Source organism: Acartia tonsa, chromosome 4 (assembly GCF_053477335.1).
Source record: "Acartia tonsa isolate MP-2025a chromosome 4, ASM5347733v1, whole genome shotgun sequence".
NCBI lineage: Eukaryota > Metazoa > Arthropoda > Copepoda > Calanoida > Acartiidae > Acartia > Acartia tonsa.
Window position 1 is genome coordinate 37624790 of NC_137263.1, and position 20535 is coordinate 37645324.

The 20535-nt window shown below is 31.4% G+C and overlaps 3 protein-coding genes across 24 annotated transcripts in view; 2 read left to right on the forward strand and 1 right to left on the reverse strand.

Moving 5' to 3' along the window:
- On the forward strand, nt 1-13207 carry LOC145317067 (ribose-phosphate pyrophosphokinase 2-like). Of its 10 annotated transcripts, none has more exons than XR_013878889.1 (12): nt 1-146; nt 288-346; nt 447-546; nt 872-935; nt 1054-1153; nt 1212-1317; nt 1670-1755; nt 1944-2014; nt 2537-2630; nt 2812-2909; nt 3358-3785; nt 4230-7474. XR_013878889.1 is itself a non-coding variant. In XM_080157954.1 (9 exons), the coding sequence occupies exons 2-9, from the start codon at nt 7482-7484 to the stop codon at nt 10891-10893; spliced, it is 960 nt and encodes a 319-aa protein (XP_080014080.1). In that variant the 5' UTR covers nt 3360-3785; nt 6712-7481; the 3' UTR covers nt 10894-13207. The 10 variants fall into 10 exon arrangements, 3 of the variants coding, with proteins under 3 accessions (XP_080014080.1, XP_080014079.1, XP_080014081.1); XR_013878890.1 differs by having other exon boundaries at nt 6712-7474; XM_080157954.1 differs by lacking the exons at nt 1-146; nt 288-346; nt 447-546; ... (5 more) ...; nt 2537-2630; nt 2812-2909 and adding exons at nt 8082-8235; nt 8837-8954; nt 9292-9417; ... (2 more) ...; nt 10360-10530; nt 10801-13207 and having other exon boundaries at nt 3360-3785; nt 6712-7614.
- Rpt2 (26S proteasome regulatory subunit Rpt2) overlaps nt 1-20535 on the reverse strand; it is a 123485-nt gene that overhangs the window by 41075 nt on the left and 61875 nt on the right. The window lies entirely within an intron of this gene.
- The window catches only part of Ip6k (Inositol hexakisphosphate kinase), a 12700-nt gene continuing 5354 nt past the window's right edge, over nt 13190-20535 (forward strand). For all 12 annotated transcript variants that reach the window (XR_013878878.1, XR_013878877.1, XR_013878879.1 and 9 more), the window contains exons 1-9: nt 13190-13301; nt 13628-13808; nt 14228-14356; nt 16938-17044; nt 17623-17713; nt 18251-18338; nt 18765-18887; nt 19164-19220; nt 19811-19924. Coding sequence is in view for 6 of the 12 variants with exons in the window: in XM_080157947.1 (XP_080014073.1) it covers nt 13218-13301; nt 13628-13808; nt 14228-14356; nt 16938-17044; nt 17623-17713; nt 18251-18338; nt 18765-18887; nt 19164-19220; nt 19811-19924 (974 nt within the window). In the remaining 6 variants the exon portion in view is untranslated. The remainder of the gene's footprint in view (nt 13302-13627; nt 13809-14227; nt 14357-16937; nt 17045-17622; nt 17714-18250; nt 18339-18764; nt 18888-19163; nt 19221-19810; nt 19925-20535) is intronic.

Genomic DNA, 20535 nt, shown 5'->3' on the forward strand with positions numbered 1-20535 from the left:
ATTGCGATTTCGAATTATTGAAAATTTGACTGAACTTTCGGATGTTTAGTAATTTTTCAACCTTCTTTACAGAAAATGACGACACAAGTTGATCCCGTAGGAAATGTACCCGGTCCAGATGAATCAAAGAAAGAATTAAGTACTAGGTGAGGAAGGGATCTTTTTTAATAAAGATTTTCTTATGGTGAATAATATAGATTTTCAATAAAAATAATTTAACATTGTCAAACGATTGATTATATAGTGTAATTTTATAAAAAATAATTAGACATGTTAAATTGTTTTAGGGTTGCTGTTGGATTAATTTTTCTTATTTTCTCCACATCTTTGATTACAATGGGTTTAGGTAAATATTTTTACGAATGTTTATATTTCTTCTTAATTTTTTTAATATCTGTCTAATATTAACATTTTGTTTAATATTTGATCAATGATATATTATTTAGTATATTCAACTTTTCCCGATGTGGCGGAATCTGAACAAAAATATCTTAAATTCCCAAGTGATATTGAAGATGCAAAATCTCTTGGTGCAGTTCTTTCGAGGTTATATATTTTTATTTTACATAATTTTGACTGGTGTTTTCATGTCATGGCAGGTACATGTGTAGTAATCCCGAATAATTAAACAACCCATTCGTCTTGGCACGCGCGCCCTGGTTTTACACAAGATACATCTTTGTTGGCGTAGATTATCGGACCTACTATTGATAATTTGTTTGAGCAGTTTCCTTTAATTGTGTAAAACATTCAATTCGATGTATTTATTCTATAATATTAAAAATAAATTAATTGGTAACAATAAATTTTATTGAATACCTAGTTTATTGTTTATCAAAATCTCGTATGATAATCCAAACTCTAATTCCAGATATACAGATAAATACTTTGCCCAAGTTTATGGAGGTTTTCTTTGTACCTACCTTTTTCTACAGGTAAATTTCGATTTTAATATGATCTTTCTTTTCCTTTTTCATTACTCAAAATATAATACACAAATTGAATTCATAAATACAGAAAACTTTGTAATTCTATAATTGTGATTTTTTTCAGACTTTTGCAATCCCTGGATCTATTTTCCTGTCCATCATTTCAGGATTTCTGTTTCCTTTTCCACTCGCCTTGTTTTCTGTTTGTTTTTGTTCAGCTACAGGTAAAGGAAAACACTTCATTGTTTTGTAGTAAACTGAATCAAACTTTTATTTTTATAGGCGCTTCTTTTTGTTATCTGCTTTCATACTTGGTTGGAAGAAAGTTGGTTAGGAAATATCTGCCTGAACGTGCCGCCAGCTGGTCAGAAAAAGTCGACAGACAAAGGTTTGTTTTAGTTTCTAGCATTAATTCAAATTCTTTACTTCACATTATCACCTACATTCTGTTAAACATATTTATCCTAAAAATTAAACACACCAATGACTTATTTATTGTCATATTTTTCTAGATAATTGTTTTTAAATATAATATAATGCATTAATATATTTGCCAAAAAAATATAAATGTTTCATAAAATACCCTGAAATAATATCACACTTCCAAATTATTCACGTTTTTAACTAACAGTGTTCTGTAATTTGATGGGAAACATATGGATGTCCTGTCCGCTTTTTTATTTAAATTTGTATCTTTTATGAATGTTTGTATCCTTAAAGTATAAATGTTTTTTTTTCAGGAGCAATTTACTTTCCTACATTATTTTCCTGAGAATAACTCCCTTCCTTCCAAACTGGTTTATCAATATTGTTTCTCCTGTCATTGGTAAGTTACATTTTACCTACCCCTCTCAGGTAGATAAATAAAAAGAATAGTCCCATAACGGTTATTTCGTGAGTTTACCAACCATAAATCTAAAATCTTTATATACATCTTCTATTTCCAATTCATGTTCTGCCAGTAACAGTAAATCCTTTTTAATTCTCTGATATTTATTATCCTTTGTTGTATAGGAGTTCCTCTGACTCCTTTCTGGATTGGATCTTTCATTGGAGTTGCACCCCCTTCTTTTGTATTTATACAGGTATCATTATTTTATATTTTTCTTTATTCATTTGATTATCCGTTTAAGCCAGGGAGTTTAAGAGATTGAACAATGGAATGAGCATAAATGTATAGTGTATACTGCCGATTATGATAAGCAAAATTATTAATGGTAATTGTTTGTCACACAGTGAAACTTAATAAGCATTAAATTTTATCTTGCAAAGTTTTGAAGCTGACGAATTGCAGAACGAATGTATAAACTTTGGGATGCAGTAGCATTTACAGTCCAATTTCTGCTCCCTTCCTTGTTATAAGCCCTGTTAAATAAGCAATAGCATTATTAGTATTTTTATTATTTATAAAATTAATCAATAAAGCACACTTATGTACTTCTGTCCTTAATAGAGATTGAGTTGATGTAATATTTTTCTCCTTGCTATTTTATTGAAACTATTCTAATTTAAAGTGCAATATTCATAAGTCTAAGACGAAATTTTATGGATTATCATTTTATGAAATATTTGCATAGATATATAAGTATCATTGTACATATGTCTAGGCTGGTGTAACCTTGCAACAACTGACGTCAACTATGGATCCAATTACAATTGAATCTGTTGCTCTTCTTGTCATTTTTGCAATTATTTCTTTAGGTAAGTTTTATTTTCATAATATTTCCCCAATTATATTTTGTAACATATTTTTCATTTTTGTCCAGAAATAATAAATCATTTACATAGAATACCGTAGTATTTAAAAATATGATAAGTAGTTACTAATACTGTACAATCCAATGTACATACATTATTGATAAATATTTTATTTTCATTGTAGTTCCCGTTGTTCTAAACGACAAAATGAAACAGAAATTTGATTGACTGATTTGTTGGATTCGCGCATCTCAAAGGCAAACAAGACTGACCGATATACAGGTAGTTATCTAATAGACTCAAATATTCTATTAATACTATTATGGGTAAGAGTAATACAAAGTATTTAATGTATTTTACAATATTTTTTTTTTATATCAAGACCGAAAACGGTCATAACAAGCAAAGATTGCAATGAATGTAAATTCAGACTTTTTTTACTTATAATTAAGCATTGTTGCAAAAAAAACAATAGGAATTTAGACAGTTTTGCAAGTATACAAATGTTTCATTTCCAAATATGATTAAGACCATGTGGTGTGCTATTGTCATTATTTTAAGTGTGTCCTTCAAACTATAAAATCAAGATATTACAGTTTTCGGTCCTGCTTTTATTTAACAAATATCAAGTGTTGAAGGTTAACCTAAATAACCCTACCCTCTATCTCTAGAGACTAGGAGCAAACACAAGATATTTATATAATACTAACACTGTAAATACTTATTTTAGAACCCTGATTCATTATCCCTAAATTCATCAATTTCAACCTTAACCCGACCTGCTCCTATCCAGCCTTCAGTATCCGTAATTTCAACACCACCTGCCTCTATAGCTCCAAGCATAGCTGGGCCTGAAGAGGAACACATCCATGCTCCACCCTTATCACCTAAACCCCGCCATACCTGTCCAGAGTCGTGCTCATTTACAGGGAAACAGGTTTCTGCTTCCAGCAGCGGTGCTTCCAGTTCACAGGTTGGTCCTGCTGTGGATGAGAGTTCGAATCCCAGTTACAAATATAGTGACAAGAGTGTATATTGTAAAGATTCTGAACCTATAATGGGCGAAGAAAGTTTTACAAGATACTAAAACTCTTCCATTATAATATTGTACAATTCAAGTTTTTTAGAAATTCAGATTCTTAATTATATAGAATATAGGTAGGTATCAAATTTTCATTATTTTACAATCAGATAAGATATACAATATGAATATAAATGTAAGGAGGGAGGGGGGGGGGGGGGTTCAGTGACGATTAAGTCAATTACCAAACAAACCCCCTCTATAAGATAAATATCATGTGTTAACGTAGGATTTTACAATTAGAAATTGGATTTAAGTCCCTTTTAGGTAATGATGAACGTATAATCTTTACTTACATATAACTGACTGAAGATACCCAAGTCCTGTCAATTTTAAAGCTTACAGAAAGAATAACATTCCAGGTTTTTTTTCTAAAATTATCTTTAAATTCTCATTTAGCAAATTGTCGTTCTTTTAAATTATAAATAATTCTTATGACGTATTACCAAGTCAATAGCGGACAATCAATATTAATAATATTTATCGATTTTAAATAAAAGTATATTGACAATTTGTCAAAGTGTTAACAAATACAAGTGTTATTGGAATATTGTACAATGCAAATTTTCTTAGAATTACTCATATAAGATTGTTCACAAAAAATATACATTTCTTATATAACTAGTTCATTCATTCATGCAAAACAATAATAAAATGCTTATATTACTAAATAAAGAAGAGCACTAACATGCCATAGTTCTTAATCAGGCTTTCTTTTCAAACATGTCAATATAATATAATACTGGATTTTATTATTTAAAGTATTTTAATCTTTTCCATAAGGTATAATATGTAAATGTAGTTTTTTATTATTATTATTCACGTAATTTAGTAAATGATCAGTATATATTAACTTTAAAATATTATATTAATATTTTTTCATATACATTACAGTGTCCCGTCCTAGAAATATTTTGTTAAAATTTTGGCCCCCAGCCAAAATATGGTTGATTTATGCAAAGAAATGAAACATGCAAAATATTTTTTCTTTAATGCAAAAATTGCAACTTTACAAGCACTTTAAAATTTTGAGGCCCCCCTTATGGAGGTAAAAACTCATTGAATCAGAACTATGGCTTCATGGTGCTCCCAGGAAAGGCCTTAAGGAGTAGAATCAGGAAACTTTGTCCGTTTCAAAATATCTCGTTCCTAGCCTTAGAAATGACTTAAAAAAACACCATTTTTTATAGTTTAATTTGTAGAGTTTTTTTGAGATTTTCTTAGTCTAGGAGCGAGATATTTTGAAACGGACAAAAAGTTCCTGATTCTACTCCTCAATGCCTTTCCTGGGAGCACCATGAAGCCATAGTTTTGATGCAATGAATTTTTGACCTCCATAAGGGGTGCCTCAACATTTCATAGTGCTTGACGCTTATACCGTCGCAATTTTTGCATTCCAGAAAAAATATTTTGCAGGGGTCATTTTTTTGCATAAATCAACCATATTTTGGCTGGGGGACAAAATTTTAACAAAATTTTTCTGGGACGGGACACTGTAATATACATACACATTTAGTTGAATATATCAATAGGAAATATGTAATAGAAAAAAATAGGGGTGTATTTTTCCAAACTAGTTTAATTTCTTCATCCTCCTTGTGGTTGGGGTAATTTTGGAAAATATACACCCCCAAAAAAATGTTCAACAGCTTATTATCTTATAATTATTAAAAAGGCGCTACGTTGAATTAAATTCATGTTTTATTTAACATAAAAATATGATGTCAGCTATTCAAGCTAGTAAACATAATATTTATGTATGTTAGTTTGTCGTAAAATGTATCATGGTCAAATATCATTTTTAACGAGCATGTTTTTGTAATATTTGCTTTATTATGAAATATTCTGGGACAAAGGATTATGTCATGGATATAAAGAAAAACTGTTCCAGTATGGCTCCTATTTTCTTCCGGAATTTAACCGGTTCTAAGCTATACTGAAAAAAGTGCATTATTGTCAATTGTCTTATAACTAGATAAAGATCTACGGATTATTTTTATTTTCTGAACTGTAGACACCTGAATATAATACGATGCGATAATAGTTATTAATTGCATCGTATTATAGACAGATAGGTATATATTCAAATAATAAAACAAGTTTTGTTAACGCCAGCGGGACAAGGGCTAGGGCTAACAATCAATTTTATGATTTTTATTTTAAAATTCATGGAAAATTTCTGTAATACGATGCTACACATGATTTTTAAGTATGGCTTATATCCGGTTAACTAATCGGTTTCGAAGCCAATTTTTGCCAGTTGTAAAATTGTTTTTTATAATCTTAATGCACAATATCATTTTAAAAATTCCAGCTTTTAAATTAGTTTTTAATTAATGACAAGTTTATGATTTTAAATTGATTTTCCTGTCTCGCGGAAGAAAGTAGCTACGGGTGGTGCAAATAGAGGGGAGAAGGGTGTGAGATTGTAATGATAGCAGTGGTGGTGGTGATATGATTCGTGTTTTGTGCATGATATCTCTGTGTATCTGATTAGGATATCTCAGTTTTATTTCTAATGTTAATAGCTTGTGTTGATTACAGTTAATTCTATGGACAAATATTTATATAGTTATAATTCTGAATTTATTTTGTGATTGAATTACAGAACAAGGATAACTTTGTCGATGAATGGCGCAGCAATAACAAGCCAATAAAACAAAGTGATCGATTGTTTGCACCTTACAGCATTGTTGTTAATCTTTCGGGGCTTATATACTACCTAGGTTTCTATTGAATACAGTTAAATATACGAGATAAAAAATACTATTTTTTCTCAGTTTTATGAGGAAGAGTTTTAATTTTTGAAAAAGTTTTATTTAAAAATCATAAAATACCTACTTTGCTATCTATTTTTAAACTCAATGTTAAGTGTTTATTTACGGATGGGGATGACACATGAGAATAACTGAAGGAAGGCAATCGAGACTTTTTTTCTGGAAGGACGTACTTTCGCTCTGACAAATGGACAAACTCAAGTTAATGAGTAGCTGCGCTACTAAGAAAATGCGAAACTATTGTTTCAGTTTAGAGCTTTAGGTAACATATTGCATTCTGTTTTAATATTTTATTTTAATCAACATTTTATTTTTTAAATTATTTACAATTTTGCTTACACTGTACTGTACTGTATATATTTTACCAATATTTATTTAGAATAATGTAATGTAAAGTCTTGTGATAAAGATATGCTTACTATTTTTATTTATTTAATGTAAACAAGCTAAGTCCAATTTTGGCAAGACCTTAAAAAATAATCTAGTTAGCTAAAACTTACTTATTAGTTAGAAAAACAACTGTTGTAAAGCTGGAAAAAAAACTTTTAAAATCAAGTTTTAAAAATGTAAATAAATAAAATCTGTGAAAGTTAAAATTATTATGTAATAATGTTATGTAAGTTTAATCCTTTAATAAGCGAGAACAATAAAACAGTGGGATGCTTTCAAGGTGACCGATTTTTCTTGTGTAGATGTCACTTACGCCCTTCTTGTGGGAGCTGGGAGAGAGATAGACCCTTAGTCCTGTATAGTTTTTTCTTTGTTATGTTAATAGCTTTCTAGAGACACCTTAAGATTGGTCCACTGTAGCTCCCCTGGTGACACGGCAAAGTCAAAACTTGGATTTAACATTCAGTCACCTTGAAAGCATCTCACTGTAATATTCTCATTGTTAATGGGTATTTTGATTGTGATGTATAATTGTTTCATATTATTTCTCAATAATATGATGATCTGTAACTGGACTATTGTACCTTGTTTTTATAGAATCATAGAATGCCTAACATAAAGATTTTCTCTGGGTCCTCCCACGCTGACCTGGGACAAAAGATTTGTGACCGGCTGGGCATCAATCACGCCAACGTTGTGACCAAAAAATTTGCCAACGGAGAAACTAATGTTGAAATAGGTATGCTTTCTATTAGAACAGCTACTATGTTATATGTTTATGTATTCGTTTTAACTGCCTATAATAATATTTATATAAGTATTTTTGGATGAATTTACTATTTTATACACGTTTTTCTGTGCTAACCCTCACCACCCCCTCTTCTTAAAATGTGTTTCCTTTTCATGGTAAAAGAAAATCAAAGCCACCTAATTTACTTTGAAAACTTTTTCGAAAATAATTTTGTACCATCAGCTATTATTACTTATTGAGATATGTTTTTTAGTTGCTTCGTCCCTAGCCCCAATGGAGGGGAGAGGGGGATGCCAGGAAAATAGCCTGAAACCACACAAAGACAATTATAAAGATTCCCTAAAAAGTACAACTCATTCAAACCAACAATTTCCAAGATCTTAAGCTTCAGACATTAAAACCTTACTAATTTATATTAAAGGATGTACAATATGCAATTTAAAAATATATTTCAGGTGAATCTGTACGAGGTGAGGACGTGTATATTATCCAATCAGGTTGTGGTGAAGTTAATGACAACCTTATGGAGCTTCTTATTATGATCAGTGCCTGCAAGATTGCCTCGGCTGAGAGGATTACAGCTGTCATCCCGCTTTATCCTTATGCCAGGTATGTTTATGTCAAAACAATATCTGTTTAACCAGGGTTCTTAAGGGATAAGACAATGGCCGAAAATTGATGTACATCTCCAATAGTGATACACAAAATTACCCCTTCTGTAGATAAAAATTAGTGATTGAAACGTTTGAACACTCAACTTAATAAATCAACCAATCAAAATTCACTGAAGCCCCTAAAGTGAAGCCAACGAATAAGAAAACGTTATTATAAAACTTTGGGTACTAGTGTAATAAACAGCTTATTGTCTCCCCTCTCTCTCTGGTATATAACGTATATAAACGAACAGATTTTGCTTTAGAGTAGCTACCCTTTCAATAAAAATAAGGACGTCAATGTCCATATATAATACAATACAGCTTAAATGTTTAATTATTAAGTGAACAGTAATGAAATATAAATCTTATGGTATGTTTACTAAAAATAATGCTTAAATGACAAATATAAAAAAATAGATTTTTTTTGTGTGGTTCATGAACTAGTCCAAAAACTGAAGCTCACTTAAGTTTCTAAAACTAGGAATTTTTCAGTTACAGATGGACGGACTTGGCTCAATTCTAGATAAGATTCACAACCATTGTATATTTTGTAGACAAGATAAGAAGGACAAATCTCGAGCTCCTATATCTGCGAAGCTGGTGGCGAACATGTTGAGTGTGGCGGGGGCTGACCACATCATCACCATGGATCTCCATGCCTCACAAATACAGGTATGAACGAAGAGCCTTGAACAAGCTAACTAACTACCATATGGTAAAAAACTTAAAATTCACTGAGGAAATATGGTTTTAAAATCTCAAAAATCCTAGCTTAGGAACGGTCTTGAGGTATTTGTAAGATAGAACCTTTTTATTCTTAATCTTAAACCTTATGGCATCTCTTTTATATAACACTAGATTCAACATAAGATTTAAAACATATGTACAATGGTACATACATATGTTAGAGCAAGAACGTTCAGAGGGGGATAACAAAATGACCACCAAGCTAGGGTGGGGTTACTTGGATATTTTCATTCCCTACTCCATATAATAATAATATTATTAGGGCTTCTTTGATATTCCTGTGGATAACCTGTACGCAGAGCCAGCAGTTGTGAAATGGATCAAGGAAAATATTCCAACATACAGATCAGAGGCTATTGTTGTCTCACCGGATGCCGGCGGAGCCAAGGTACAATATCTATTAAGTGGGTGATTTATTGTGAAATTTGACAACTTGTGCGAAGGTTGTTTTCTAATCAAACAGCAAAGCTAAAAGACTTCATGACCTGATCTTCTAGAGTTTTGAAATAAATTAATGCACAAAGTATGTTAGGACATCGCAATCCTTCCCCTTATTTCAATTTATTTCAAAAATATCTTTGGGGGGTTGGGGAGGGTTCTGTTGTGTTTGAACACATGTTTTCAATTTCTTCGCTATTCTAATGTAAAATGCCTATGATTTGAACTACTTTTACAATGATGACTATTTCAGAGAGTGACATCTATCGCTGACCGACTGAACATTGATTTTGCTCTTATTCACAAAGAAAGAAAGAAGGCGAATGAGGTAATGTATGATTTTATACAGTTTACCTGTATTTAAGTGTCACACTTCTTTGTTAATCTCAAGGTTTCGCGGTAGGTCGTTAATGCGTCAATTACGTCACGAGGTCATTTGATTTTCTTGTGTTGGAGCCTCGTCTCATGAGCAGTTAAAATGTTGTTTCAACAATTTAAAATTAAGGGGATGATTTATTAGGTACGAGTACATCACTTGATTTATTGTTCATAAATTCTTTTACTATGCATTTTATTAATAAACTGATAATGATAACTTGTGTGAAGGTTGCTAGTATGGTCCTAGTTGGAGATGCCAAGGGAAAGATAGCTATTCTCATTGATGACATGGCAGACACTTGTGGAACAATAGTTCAGGTATGTCCATTTTTGCAACATTTTATACTCTCTCTGAAATTGGAGGATGGGGTTGTAAACTGTATTATAGGAATCCCATGCCATTAGAAACATTCAAAATATATTTCCTTTCCTTGATTTGTAATGTTTTTTCAAAATCTATTTTCTTGAAATCCCCCTATCGTATTTTAAACTTAACTAAGATTTTTACTTCCAGGCTGCCCAAAAATTGGTGGACGACGGGGCCAAAAAGATCTACGCTATATTGACCCATGGAATATTTTCTGGAGAGGCGCTCAACAGGATCAACGGGTCCCACTTCGAGGCCATCGTGGTGACCAACACAATCCCTCAGGACAAGAATATGGTTGCTTGTGATCGTATTCAGGTTTGATATTGATGTTGTTGCTCTTTTGCTCAGCTCAGCTCATGTACAGGGATGAGATGAAGTCTTGATATAAGTCATGATAAGTAAGCTACTGCTGTTTTGTCATATGCGCGACATTAATAGTGAGAATAGGGGGAATGTATTGGCTAAACCAGGCAAAGTAAGAAGGCAGTAAAATCCATGACAACATTACAGATTATTAAAACATACGGACAGTCGGACTTTTCGAATTTTAGATTAGCTTCGCTAATAGGAATGTTTCTTATTTAGGTGATTGATGTTAGTATGATGTTTGCTGAAGCTGTGCGAAGGACTCACAATGGCGAGAGTGTCAGCTATCTTTTTGAAAATGTTCCCTACTAAACCAACAAGAGATAAAAATCTTCATTCTAATGATAACTTAAAAATTAAAAATCCATTAAAGTTCAAATCTTCACAACTTTTTAAAAAGCTTTTGGGTATAGAAAGCTATGATCAACAATTTAGATATTTTAAATACTAAATAGGGATGGCAATCCGTCAAAAAAAAAGGCGGATTTCCGCGGATTCCGGATTATTTTTTTTGGCGGATTCCGGATTCTAGCAATATTTTTAAAGGCTTTTTTTTAAATTAAAAGATTTAAGTGCTACATATATCCTAAAAATTAATGTACTTGGTGTTCTCTATAATTCACTTCCGAGAATAGAACCAAAGAAATTTTAAAAAAATATATATAATGATGATAATCTTTCCCTTCAAAAAGGCGGAGTTGAAAAACTCAAGACGCTAATTTTAGCCTACCAATTAAGAATCCGAATCAGCTATTAAAAAACGGATTCCGGATACGGATTCCAAAATTGACCAAAAATTGGGCGGATTCCGGATCCCGGATCCAGATACGGATTGCCAACCCTAATACTAAAACAGTTTTTTTGCTGTACCTTATCTGTATCTAAAAGCTTTGAATATTTTTTTTTCCCGCATTACAAAAATATTTAAATCTAAAATCTTTTATCAAATATATAGTAATGTATTAAGAAAATTCTACCGATAACTATTAATGTAAACCTGCATTTAGAATATTAAAACACTATCAAACTTACATTTCTCATAACAAAAAATTTAAGCTTCATCATTGATTCTCATCATCGTGTATGTATCTCAAGATTTACTCAAATCATTTACTCCTCCGTTTTAGATAGCTGCACTAACATAAATTGACATTTCAAAGAAATTAAATTTAAATTTCTTCGCTAACCGGTGCAAAATAAAACTTTTTAAGATTTTAAACGTGAGATTCTATTTAAATCCTTAAAACAAAACAATTGCTCAATATAACGAAATGAGTATATTTAAGAAACCCATTACTGCCACGTATATATTTTAACTCTTCACGTGGCCGTATTTTTCCAAAGGTTGTATCGAGGGAGGGGGGGGGGGCAACTTTCATATGAATATCTCTTGGGCGGGCAAGGATAAAACTAAGAAAAGGTTAATACTCTTACAAAAGTTAGCAAAATATATATCAAGAAATTGGCCTCTAGGATAAAAAATGATAAGTTTCTGATCAAATATCTTATCCTTAATAACCAAAAAACGAAACAACAAATTCTAGCCCCATCCCAATGATTATTGTTTGTATGAAAGTGAATTATCCCCCCTCTCTTTATCTTATTTGCCAGTTTCATTTAATCAATTCTCTTTTTTTTCTGTTTGAAATTCTTAATAAAAAACATATTGACATTTTTTGTGCACACAGTACATTTGTTCCAAACGTTATCTTCCAAATTTGTAAAGTTGCTTAAACTCTTAAGTGACTGTTTTTTTCTTTTTGGATCATTATGACAATACTTTTTGTATTTATGTCATATCTTACATTAGAATTTGCTTCACAGAGCAAAGTCTATAAAACTTGACATCTTGATTTTGTTCTTTTTATAATTTTCATGTAATGAAAATCTCTACTATCTTAAATCCTATGGTCAATCAAACAAGGACGAAATTGACTTAATCGCTCCAACCATTTATTTATTATTTATTCTATTGGTTCATTTAACCTTATATTTTCAACAATGATAATTTACTATATTATTTATTTTGGTGATTTTATTAACATATTGTGATTAATTTAGCAAAAAAGAGACCCAAAATGTTTAGTTTTTTAGCTTTAAAGTTAACTTTTCAAACCCAAGCTTTTAAAATCTTCGTTACCTTATTTTTGTTTGATAATTGATTTGATTTTTAAACCTATTTTTATATTTTCGTTTTTTATTTATGAGTAACATAATATTTATATCCTATATATCCTATAATACTTAAATTATATACAATTATACAAGATATATATCATTTTGTATTGTTATGATTTGTTTTTTTACCGCTTTTAAGGGGGGCATTAATGTTTTGCGTCAGTGAAATTTAAAAATTATCCTTCTCTTGTCAAAAGTTAAAATTAATCCAGAAATTTGAGGTAAAATCTTTTTTTTACAAGTTAAGCAGCTACCATTCTCCAATTTAAGTTTCAAGTAACTTTTACAAACAATTTGGGTCAGTAAATCTTCCAACCAATCAAACCTAATCAAAAAAACTTTTGTATATACAGGATGATAATTTTTAAAATTTGCTGTAATCTGTTCAGCTTCATGTTGGCTTCGTGCTGGTTAATATGTTATCATATTTGTTACTGTCCAGATAAAATAATGGGATAATGTATTTTGGTGTGGCCGCCACAGGTCTCTCCAGAACCATGTCAGGAGAACAACAACTAAAGCTGGAACCTTTTATTCACCAGGTACTAATATTCTCAGACAGAAAGTGGTAAAGTTTTTTGTCTTAAGCTAAAGATCTCGAAAATTACTTGGCTGAATGGATTGTACTTTATAAATATCTTGGGGGTGGTTTTAGGCCATTTTCCTGACATCCTTCGCCCTCTCCTAGAGTCTAGGGGCGAAGCAACTAGTATAGATTAAAAACAAGATTTTTGCAAGATTAAAAACAAAAAGAAAAAAGCTAAACAATTTGAGGCAAACGACAATCTTCTTTTCTTTCCCTCTTTTTAAATTGTCAGATTAATCTAGTCTTTGATCTGTCTGGTCGTTTACTATTTATTATTCTAAGGTTGGAGGTCACAGTCCTTTATTCTGCCTGGACTCCCTGACCGTGTGCAAGCCCCTGGAGCAACGAGAGTTCAACTTTTACTGTTCCCTGCCCCACACACTCATACCCTTCACTCCGCATTTCAAGGGGACCATGAATGTTGAGGTCACAGAGGACCCAGACGGGTACATCATATTAAAAGGCACCGTAAACTTTATATCATTCTGTACTTTTGCACCAGAACTAAACTAGCTTTCTTTTGTATTATTTATTTTTTCAAAAGGCTTTGCTACAACAGATCTGCATCGTCATTGTTTGTTTAATGAACTTAAAGTTGCCCTGTCGAGCCTGAAACCCCTTCCCCCTTATTGTGAAATAAATTGAAAAAAGGAGAGGGGTTAGATGTTTGTTTGTTTAATACTGTAAGTTAAGTTCTGAACAGAGTTAGGGCACCGCAGTTATAGGCCTATTCCTTGCTAGGTATGCCACCCTCTCCCCCTGCAGGGGTTAGACATATCAAAAGCCTTTTTTATTTTAGTAATAAGGGAGGGATGAGGTTCAGTGATTAATAGTTACTTTGAGTGTTAGCACCAACTAAAATGACATAAAATTGCGGCCAAGGCTTGCCACCTGAGAGTTATCGAAAATTGTACCGGAAACACTCGAACTCCACATCATCATCTGACGGCAAACCAAAAATGAGACTCAAGAGGTGCAAGAGCATTGAGATTGAGAATGGTCGCCCTTCAGGTAAAAATATTTATCTACCTGTTTCAGAGATATTCTCTTCATACCAACACCAACTGGATCCATAGCTTCGGTTTCTCATTTATCGCTAATGTGTTAGCCCTTTTTTTAGTACTAGCGGCTTCGCCCTTAGCCTCTAAAAAATTAATTACCCCCACTAAGGTAACCCCACTACTTTCTGTTAATAAAAAAAAATAAGTACCCCCACTATTTTCTATTTAAAAAAAAAAAAATGAGGGGGATTTTTTTGTTTTTTGGGGGGTTGGGGGTGTCCCACCCCCAAGAAAATTGCCTAAAACCACCACAGGACCAGTAGGTATATATCCTAAAGAGTAGAATCCGATCGGTTCAGTGGTTACCGAGATCTTAAGTGACAGACAGACGGTCAGACGGACAGACATCAAGCTACTTTGTATTATAGATTTAATCCTAACATCCAGGAATAAAATAAGTGTGCCTTTGTGCTGGCACAAAAGAATCTTTATACCGTCATGAAACGATATGAATGTCCGTTACAATGAAGCTTCATATAGATATTGTGAAGTATTTTTTTCTATTTTTCCCAGGGATAAGGGATGGGAAACGTAGGAAAATATTATTTCAGGCCTATTTCAAGCCTAGGCCTATTTCTAGCCTAATAAATCAGTTTTGGGATGGCGCAGTGCTTCGTATAAAACGCTAATAAAAAAGCTGTGTGTGCGTGTGTAGATAAAGTATAGAATCAAATTCAGGTAGCTAGTTTAAAGTAAAAAACATAACTTTTTATAAACCTATATATTAATGGCTTTTGTTAAAATGAAGTTTTTTCTCTCCCAAAATTTTTTTATCTTTTACTTTGGTAATTTGATCTGTCAGAAAGCTATCGTTGGGTTTCCCTCAGACAGATTTTAGTTTGTATTATTTGCATTTTTATTAATGAGTAAAAATTTTATTTGAAAAGGGATAGTTCTACGAAGTGTATTTAAAGAGTTAAGGTACTTAGAGTAGTGAACTTTTATATGTCTTAGTAGAATATATTAGGCATTGGATAGATATGATTATATGTTAAAGAATTTTTAACATGACCAGACCAAACTTTTTTTATTTGACAATATCTAAAAAAGTTAAAGTGATTTGCCACATAAATTACATGAGAATGGTCTATTTTTTTCCAAATATATATAGCCAAAACACCAATATCAGAGAATCTTTTTCAACATATTTCACAAGAGTTATAAAAAAATTGAACAGGGGTTCCCCTTGGGACAAGTTACTTAAAAAACATAAAAAATAAGGTCCGTTTCATCATAGGACAGGTTTTCTATAGATTCTTTTTAAAAAATAAAGAAAACCGTCCGGTTTACAATATACACATTATCTCACGCGGAAATACCATTAACCATACAACATATATATATATATATATATATATATAAAAAGACCATTCTCATGTAATTTATGTTGCAAATCACTAACTTTTTTAGATATTGTCAAATAAAAAAAGTTCGGTCTGGTCAATGTTAAAATTCTTTATCACAATCATATCTATCCAATGCCTAATATATTCTACTAAGACATATAAAAAGATCACTACTCTAAGTACTATACTAAATATTTTATTGGTCATTCTTTGTTGTTATGTGTATTTCGTTGTATAAAAAGTTTGAAGTTCTATTAACTAGTAAATGCTATCTAAAGTTGTAATTATGACAAAAAAGTTTTTGCCACATATAACATGCAACGAAGTTGAAAATAAAAATGAAAAACTCATTTTTTAAGGAAAATCCCTGGTCAAATCTTTTAATTTTAATCAATAACTTTATATTATGCACTACTACGTTATTTAAAATAGGAAAAACTTACAGTTCACTATTTTTTTTTTAAATGCACTTCGTGAAACTATCCCTTTCATTGCTAATTAAAATTCAAAATAAATAAATTAATATGCACTTGGGTAACATTCTCTCAAGTATTCTTTGGATTCTATTATGTAGTGATATATTTGTACTGTGTTGTATTGTGTATTGTACATATATTAGGGTTAAAGTGTCGTATCAATTCCGTATTAAATTTTTAAAATTCAAAATACAACATCTAATTTATAAACTACCAAATGAAAATTCGTAGCTACCTCCTTTCCAAAAAATAATCCCGTTATTTTTGTTTTTTCTATATGGCCCTTTTTTAATGTTTAACTCTAAGCAGATTTAATAATTAAGCTAATGTGATCTAACACCATTTATATTTATTTTTTAGTAGCAGACGAAATCATTATTTTTTCTATAATTGTCTGCTTCTAAAATTTTCGCCAATTGGTGATTGGTTGTTAAAAACAGGCCGATTCTTATTGGTTTAGAGCTATAGCTACTTGGGAGCGTCCGCCAGTTTGATAGTAATTTGTAATAGTTGCAATATCCCTTTAGAATCTAGGCCGGGACCTAATTAATGGCCAGGTTTTCTATCCCTTATCCCTGATTTTTCCTCTTTTCTTTTTCAAAATCTATCTAGAGATTTTTTATGACACAACAAACCAAATGCACTTATAATTAACAACAAAAACGTTTTTTTCTTTAAATCCTTTTATACCAAGAATTTCTTGCTTTAGGTCAATATTTCGAGGATGAGTTGGTCCAGGGAGAGAAGACTTATAATCCGTGGGCACTCAAATGTCATAGGGAAAATCTCATGAAAATAGGCATCAATGTTTTCGAAGTAAGTCAACATTCCGTTTTTGTTCGTATCTTTTTGTTCATCAAAAGTTTTATTATTGTTTACCTATCTTGAAATATAAATATCTTTTTTACTAATATTAAATTTTCCAATTTTTTATCCTAGTCATGGGCTGCATTTAAGCCAATTAATTCCATTTAAGATTGCTGAAAATTAAACATTTTGTTGGCGTAGAGTTGGCGTAAAACTTGTTTTTTGATTTAACTGAGTGGAGGGGAGTGGGTAAGAAGGGAAGAAAAAGGGCAGGGGGCTGTGGGTAAATTTTCAATTAGAAACGTTTGTCAGAATTACATTCCCTTTTCCCTAATCCTAGTGATTTGAACTTAACTAAGAGGTCTAGCATATAGTCACTTTATTGAAACTCATTAATTTAATTCTGTTAAGATATAAATTGTTATAATATTAATAAAGCAGGGTTTATTCAAATTAATTTTTGGTTTGAAGAATTCATAGTTTGAAATTCTGCTTAATTTCTAGCTTAGCACAACTTTTATACCTCTTCAAAGATAATTTTAATCCTCAAGATAGAAAATCAAACTGACCATTTTTTTCACATTAAGAAAAACATTGATCGGCTGTCCAATCCAACATTTCAAGAATTTATCCTGTTAGAAAACCTGACCTACAAATACAAATATCCTTGTGTACTAGGTAACATTGTTTTAACCCGCGACTATGTTAACATGTTGCGCATAGGCTAGTTTTCGAAAAGATTCGAATCTCGGCCCAGCACGACGTGTCTTAAATAAAGATGTTAAAAATGCTTCCTTCTGCTGCTATGATAGGAGTGCAACATCAATAGTTAGAGTAGCGAGAATGCGTTGGTCCATAACTGTTGCAAATCATTACCGAGTACAGTTAGAATTATAAGACAAAGGTCGTGCTATTAATTGGTTGATTATCTATAGGACGCTTGGCCTTTCAGTAGCAATATTTGGTCCATAGGCAAACCAAAATAAAAAATAGAAATCCTTTAGTGGTTATGTTCAGTAATCTAGTAAAGCTACTCTATATTTTACTTTGAAAGTCAGTTATTATCATTAATCGAGAATAATATTTGAGACTTTTTCAATAAATTATAAAATATATTAGGTATGAAATATTCAATATCATTCCTCTGGTGTAATTTTAAATTTTGAGTCATGATTTAAACTTTATAAATAAATGTGAATTATTTTTTGTTGCAAGATCTGAAAGTTGGAACTCGACAGTATGGTGATGGGGCCTCAATAACAAAGCAAAAATCTAAAACTGCAAAAGTTGAAAGTTCAACGAGGTAAGTTTTGTTGACAGGAATATGATAAATGAAGGTTTTTTTTAAAGTTGTTATTATTTTGTTTATCTTAACTTCTAGAGATCTATTTTTTAAAAATATGATTAAGTAGGTAAAGTAGGTATAATCTTGATGGATTTATTATTAATTGGATCTTACACCAGATTATCATGTACTCCAATAAAAGGAAACTTTTAGCTGGCTAAAATAACGATCTCTCCTATCCACCCCCTTTACCCCATCCCCTCCTTTGCTGGATTAACAAAATAACCAATAAATGATGTCCATATCAGCAACCAACATTGGGGAATATGTTTTCCTACTTATATCCACGTATATTCTATATTCATTGCTATGTTTAAGTATAAATTTCATCAAATATCTTTAAATACAATATAAACTTATTAACCACAACCTTCCTTTTTCTAGTTGCAGTCTAGGGTTGAGATTAGGAGGAATGCAAGTTTATCAATTAAATCTTGGAAGATATTTGTGCAGATCTAAGAACTATGGCAGAAATTTATCAGTGGAAGGTCTAAAAATGGCACTTAGGTAAATCTTATTAATTTTGAGTTGTTGTTTTGTTATTACTTTTTGAAAAAAGGCATAGGTATAGTTTTCACATGCTTCTTCGTCGTTACATAAAGATTTCATTCTATAGGTGCATTTTAAAAAATAAGACAAAGATTTTAAAAAACATAAGAATTCAGTAAGAAAAATTACTATTTCATTTTAAATCACAAATTTCCAATTAGTAATTTTTAATGAGTTGTTCCATTTTTCCTCTTAATTATAAATTATCCCCAATTTATTTTATAAATTGTTTAGACAGTTCTTTTGCAATGGTTTGGTGATGAGAATGGACGTGATACAATCATTAAAAAGGTAACTTATTAACCTATCTATAATACAAAGTAGCTTGATGTCTGTCCATCTGAAGCTTAAGATCTCGGTAACCACTGAACCGATCGGATTCTACTCTTGGGGATGGGGATGTGGATAGGGATGGGGGAGTGTGGTTCGAAGCACCCGAAATATTTTTTATTTTTTTTTAAAACTACCTCATGGGGCAAAGCCCCTAGAGGCTAGGGGCGAAGATGCTAGTTTAATATAATTTTCCTAATATTTAAAAAAATAATTTTTAAAAAGTTTTGTTTGGGTATAAATTAGGAACCTTAGACCTTTTTTTTCAATCCATAGAATATTTTAATTTATTAACTTTTTAAATTCAATGTACATTTAATGTTTTCTTTGGTATCTTTCAAAAAAACGGCGGTGGAAGCGGCTGAAAGATATAAACATTTGGGGTAATTATTTACACAACCAAAAAGATTTTACCCAATTATCTCAATTATTATGTCATGTAAAGAGTCACCACATCCCCCTCGCCCCTTTAGGAGGAAAAAGTGGAATGTAAGAATATTGATAGATTTACTTATTGTTAATTTTCAGTATTTTTTATTATTCTTATTTAGGAAATTAATTGAATTGCGAAAGGTTTTGGAGAAGCTTGACTCCTACAGGTTCTACACAAGTTCTCTTCTTGTTATTTATGATGGATATATTAGTCATTCTGGCATTAGCCAAAGGTAAGTATTTATTTTCTATGGAGAAGTAATGATCTATCATTATAAATGTATAAGCATATTTGTTTAACCCAGAAAAATATCTGTCCCAAGTTGTGGACACGTATTTCGCCTGCTAGCTAATTGCTTTCTGCTCTTTTGTATCGACTAGACTGTGATTATATTTCCGAAGCTATTGGCTGTTATTGAAAGTCGTTACAGGGTCTCCACCCCGTGGTTAGAGTTTCATATAGCCCGTGCCCTCTCTATTCTATTAGTTTAATGTTATTATGTCGGATTTTAAATAGAGATACCTATTCAACTTTAATGGATCTAATAAACTCAGTAAAATAGGAGTTTCGTGTTCATTTTTTTGGGTGGCGTTTGGAGTTTTCATTAGATTATGTTGATTTTAAAATTATTTTCCAGTATGGCTACTAAACCGATTAATATCCACCGGATTAGAACTTGTATTAGCAATACTGAAAAATCACATATATAGTATCGTATTACAGACAATTTATCACGAGTATTAAAATAACAAGGATGACAACATCCATAAAAGCGAAGCACAGAAACGGTAGGACAAACGGTCATTAACACTGATATAGTGTCAGAACTAAATAATCAGAATA

Coding starts and splice junctions, on each gene's coding strand:
- LOC145317067 (XM_080157954.1), top strand. CDS start 7,482: ATGCCTAACATAAAGATTTTCTCTGGGTCCTCCCACGCTGACCTGGGA. Junction 9,796..10,073: donor AAAGAAAGAAGGCGAATGAG/GTAATGTATGAT, acceptor ACTTGTGTGAAG/GTTGCTAGTATGGTCCTAGT. Junction 10,531..10,800: donor TTGCTTGTGATCGTATTCAG/GTTTGATATTGA, acceptor TTTCTTATTTAG/GTGATTGATGTTAGTATGAT.